At 42.7% G+C, this 5619-nt stretch overlaps 1 protein-coding gene across 1 annotated transcript; it reads right to left on the reverse strand.

The window, feature by feature from the left end:
* Positions 1-3865: 3865 nt before the first annotated feature.
* LOC121372918 lies at positions 3866-4618 on the reverse strand. Its single transcript, XM_041499353.1, has one exon. The coding sequence runs from the start codon at positions 4616-4618 to the stop codon at positions 3866-3868; it is 753 nt and encodes a 250-aa protein (XP_041355287.1).
* Positions 4619-5619: the final 1001 nt, after the last annotated feature.

The raw sequence follows: 5619 nt of genomic DNA on the forward strand, positions 1-5619 counted from the left end.
CGCATTCACATCACTGTGTGTGTTTCTGCTATTGTATGTGTAATGAGAACAAAACGAGTGCGTACACCTTGAGCATTGATACATGTCTGGCACCGTTGTCTCAATGATGCCACTAAACGCTGGAGAAAGGGATGGTACGGGCTGCGAGGGTTGCTGGCTGGAACCTGTTTCGTAGATGCGTGGTTGTGTCTTGGCGAGGGGTTGCCACGGGTGGTCGGCCGCTCGCCTCCAATCCAACTCACTATTGGTGTCTAGTCATGTCGCCTATTTCTGTTTAGTCATCTCGCGTCCAAAAGTACTAGTGTAACACTGGACTTCAACACAAAGACGGACGCAGTGTGTAAAGGTTCTTTATTTAAAAGAAGGGTGTTGTTTTAAATCCTTTCGCTGTGGGCGATAGGGCTACAGAACATAGGTCGTCAATAGGGAATGTAGATATCAGCAGCTCAAAGATTTCAAAATGGCGTCTATTTCAGAGAAAGAAAAACATGTCCTTTCTGGTCAGGTGAATTTCAAAAAGTACTTAGTCACCTGTTGGCTTAAACATATCAGTCAGTAGGTGAGTACTGGTCAGTGTCAAAGGTCAGTATTCTAAACATGAAAGAAGCTACACTAACTGCCCTAAAGTATTGACCCTTAATTAAAATCCAGTGTATGTGTGTATTTTGTACAGTGCAGTGCAATAGCTTAAAATCATAAAACATTCACCTGGTTACATTCTCCCCCCACTAAGTGAAATAACGTTCTCGTTATTTACATGCCCCCGAGTTCTGCATTACTATAGCAAGTAATGCTTGAGAAGCATTGTCTGGCATACTGTCAAGAACACCTGTAGCAGCTAGAGAAGTCAGAAAAGTTGCCTTTTCTTTCCAATTTGGCCTGCCATCCCTCAGTACTTGCGTAGTCATGGAGAACTCACCTGACCGGTACCAATCAGGTGATTTCCTAGGTCTCGTTGACCTTCTTGGAACTGGAACCGGTATGATCTGCTTTACTTCTGTTTCTTCAGTCACAGAGGGATCTTCAAATGTAACAGCATCCTCCAGGACTTCATCTGCAGCTGAAGGTTCTTCCTGTGCAGGAGCCTCTTCAAGTTCCAGGGCTAACTCATCTGGAACTAAAGTGGTAACCTCCTGTAAGGTCTCCTCTGCAGGTACTTCTTTGGTAGTTATATGAGTACCAAAATCTGCAGATACTACCTCCAGACCTGTCTCCTGAAATTCCTCAGATTCGTCACTCGACGAGTCATCTTCAGATGGGGCTGATCCATCTTTATGATCTGTAGGAATTTGTACTTTCCTGGGACCTAATGTCTTCCTCTGTGCTGGAACGGGTTTATCAGTCTCCTTGATGGGAATTGGCAGTGACCCTACTGGAAGTAACAGATTTCTATGTAGAGTTCTTGCCTTTCCTTGTCCTTTCTCTTTCTTCACAGTGAAGACTGGAACATCAGAACTTGGTTGCTCATGGACTACATAGACATCTTCCTCCGATCTATCTGCCAGCTTATGTTTCCCATCAAAGGCAAGTGTACGAACCAACACCCTATCCCCAACCTGGATAACAGCCACACGAACCCTGGAATCATACTGCTTCTTCTGCTTAGTTCGGCTCTGATCAGCAGCTTGACTGGCCAGTCGGTATGAATCTTCCAGGCGTTTCCGCAGGGACTTGATGAACTCAGTATAGTTCTGATGATCATCATTGCTATCCAGGCCAAGAGCAATGTCCAATGGTAAACGAGGATGTCTACCAAACATTAAAAAGAAAGGTGAGGTTCCTGTGGACTCATGCCGAGTACTATTATAGGCATGGACCAATGGTGCAACATGTGATTTCCAGTTAGGTTTTTTGTCTGGAGTCAAAGTTCCCAACATATCTAGCAGTGTACGATTAAACCTTTCACACATGCCATTCCCCATTGGGTGGTATGGTGTTGTCTTGGACTTGTCTATTCCAGCTATGTGATAAAGGTCTTTCATTAAACCACTTTGGAAATTTGCATCCTGGTCTGTGTGAATCCGCTGTGGAAAACCATAATGCACAATGAACTGGTTAAATAAAACTTCAGCTGTTGTCTTGGCAGTCTGGTTCTTCGTTGGAAAAGCTTGTGCATATCTGGTAAAATGATCGGTGATAACCAAAATATTTTGGAAACCACTTTTCGATGACTCCAGAGTCAGATAATCCATGCACAGCAATTCCAACGGTTCACTCGTTTGGATATTTACCAGAGGGGCTCTGATGTTGGTTGGAGCTTTTCGTCGTAAACATCTGTTGCAACCACTGATCCATGTATCTATGGCTTTCACCATACCTGGAAAGTAGAACCTGTCTCTAACAAGTGCTAGTGTTCTCTCTTTCCCCAAGTGTCCAATGTCATTGTGTAGACCTTGAAGGACAGTCTCCACGAAAGAAGAAGGAAGAACCAACTGTCTCTTCTCACATCCATTCAGTGTGGTTTTCCCGTGAAGAACACCTCGATACAGGAACAGATGATCACACTCTTTTAAAAGAGCAGATCGTTCTGTTGAAGAGAAGTCATTCCTTTTTGGTCTAATTCCTTGAGTAACATCTCTCAGAATAGAACCAATAACTGGATCTCTGATCTGTGCTTGACGCCAATCACGAAACGCCATCTGCTTGAGATTTCCAACATCAACACCCTTAGTATCGTCCAACACAGCTGAAGATAAACACAGACTTTCCACCAAACTTGGTACCTGCATACCCAAAGATATAGCCTTGATGGACTCCGCTGAAATTGTCTCCAGTTTATCCTCCTGATGCTCTGCTGACAGTCTAGACAACACATCTGCATCTGTGTTGACCTTTCCTGGTATATACTTGATACTGAAATCGTATGCAGACAAGGCAGCTAACCATCTGTGTCCGGTGACATCAAGCTTAGCCATGGTAAGTACATAGGTTAGAGGGTTGTTGTCAGTGAGAACAGTAAAAGTATGACCATAAAGATAGTCGTGATATTTCTCGGTCACTGCCCATTTCAGTGCCAGAAATTCCAACTTATGGGCTGGGTAATTACGCTCTGCCTTGCTTAACCCTCTGCTAGCATAGGCAATAACACGCTTACCCCCAAGCTGTGCCTGATATAAAATAGCACCAAGACCCTCACCACAAGCATCAGTGTGTACTTCAAAAGGCAAAGAATAATCTGGATATCCCAGAACTGGCTCTGTTGTTAACACCTTTTTCAGTACCTCAAAAGCTTGCTGCTGTTCTTGCCCCAACACCATCTGACTAAATTTTTAGCCCTTTTACTCCTCTTATCCCTCTTGCTATTGGTAGGAGGCAGTAGATCTGTCAGTGGACGAGAAATCTTGGAGAAATTTGGCACAAACTTCCGGTAGTATCCTGCAAAGCCAAGAAACTGTCTGACTTGATCAGGATTTTCCAGCTGAGGCCAATTCAGTACCTTTACCACTTTGCTTGGATCAGGCTTGATGCCATCTCCTGAAACAATGTGTCCAAGGTACTTTACTTCAGACTGAAACAGCTTACACTTTTTGGGTGACAACTTCAAACCACACTCACGAAGTCGTTGGAAAACTTGCTTCAGCCTGCTAATGTGTTCATCATAGCTGTCTGAGAAGATAATAAGATCGTCAATAAATATCATACAGATATTAAAATTGAGATCTCCCAGACAGTCTTCCATCAGTCTCTGATATGTAGCTGGGCTGTTCGTTAATCCAAAACTCATCCGGTTGTACTCATAGGATCCTAAAGGACCAACAGTGAAAGCAGTACGTGGTTTATGTTCTTCTAGGATTTCAAGTTGGTGGTAACCACTCTTCATATCCAGGACAGAAAACATAGAAGATCCTGCCAATCTGTCAAAGATCTACTCTGTTCGTGGTAGGGCATAAGCATCCTTGACTGTACGTTGGTTAAGAATTCTGTAATCAACACACATGCGAAGACTACCATCAGGCTTCCTGGCTATAACAACTGGAGATGCCCAAGGACTGAAAGATCTTCGTATGATCCCACATGCAAGAAGCTGTTTCAAATGCTGCTTCACCTCTTCAAATATTGCTGGTGGAATTCGACGATGTGGAATCTTGAAAGGCGTTTCATTTTGCAAGTCAATTCGGTGCTGGACTCTCGGACAAAATCCTATGTCTTCATCCCCTTTGGAAAACTCATCTTGGAACTCCAAAATCAAATGTTTTCCCTGCTCACGTTGGTCTTCACTAATATCAGATGACAGAGTGATTTTGGAGAGAAATGATACATCTGAACCTTTTCCTTCAGTTGGCTCATCTTCAATCGTCACTGGCTGAAGTTCACAAATAATTGCCCTAGGCGCTACAACTATGGTTCTTGCAGTAACATTTGACAGCTGAATCTCAATGCCCTGGTTTTCCCTGTACCGGTATTGAACAATAGTTGGTGTAATCTCAAGATCTGGCACAGATGTTTTGTTACAAGGATGAACAACAGCAGAAGTATCATGGTATGTAATTTTTCTATCCAGATACCCATAAAGACAAACTGTAGAGTTCGGAGCAACTGATATGTTTTTTTCCTCATCACATCTCACGAAGCAAAGTCGGCCTTTCATGCGGGATAACTTTTTCTGCTGCAACACCATCGACCTGAAAGCTAGGTAGTAACCATTATGGAGATTAGCTAATTGAAGAAATTTATCTCCAAAATGATTATGACAACTTTGCATAACTGAAGACAAAATATTTGTCCCAATCAACAAAGGTACAGATGAGTTGTATTCTGAGTCAGGAACAACTAGAAACAAAGAAGGTAATGGGTTATCCTCTGAGCTTCCCTTCAAGTGCAACGTTAATTCAACATATCCCAGATATGGAAGACTTTGTCCATCTGCACACTCAATATTCAATATGCTTTGAACTGGGTGTAACTCTGGAGAATGTAAAGAATTAATATAAAAAAAATTGCTGATAGTGGAGACAGTACTACCAGTGTCCAGCAACGCTTGACGTGATATTCCATCAACACTAACCTCCACTTCATTTGCCTCACCAACCAAACCATGTGGAACAAAAGTACTGTTATGTACATTAGTGGAGCTCTTGAAACAAAGACCACTAGTCTGCCCCTCGACTAAGGTCGACTCTCGTTTAAATTACTGCGCCTATGGTCAAGTCGAACTCTGCAACCAATGGCAATATGTCCATATTGGTGACAACGAAAACACTGTGGACCACGAGGATCACTTTGATGCCTGTTGTTTCTGGACTCCTCTTGTTGATTTCGTTGACAATCTCGATGACTAGTATCAACATACGCCTCTTGCCTTGATTGTGGTTTCTGCCCATGATGGATTTTTTTCTCCAGTTCTCTAAATCTTGATTCTTGTTGATCAAATCTGACATTAATCTGCTGAAGTATACCTTTAATGTCAGATAAGACATCCCCAGACTGAACACTAGAACTAACAGCTGCCATCTTAGAAGGCGTACGTTTGAGTTGACTCATCCTATCCTGATGATCTTGCTCAATGATCCTAAGTTCAGTAACCAAGTTATCAAAAGTATGACAAGTGTCAAACTTGTGACCTGAACAATCTTTCAACTCCTGCCTTAATCCATGCCATACTCTGGACCGTAGCATATG

This window comes from Gigantopelta aegis, chromosome 5 (genome assembly GCF_016097555.1).
Source record: "Gigantopelta aegis isolate Gae_Host chromosome 5, Gae_host_genome, whole genome shotgun sequence".
NCBI lineage: Eukaryota > Metazoa > Mollusca > Gastropoda > Neomphalida > Peltospiridae > Gigantopelta > Gigantopelta aegis.

Excerpts from the sequence above, each read along its gene's own strand:
- LOC121372918 (XM_041499353.1), bottom strand. The coding sequence starts at position 4,618 with ATGGTGTTGCAGCAGAAAAAGTTATCCCGCATGAAAGGCCGACTTTGC.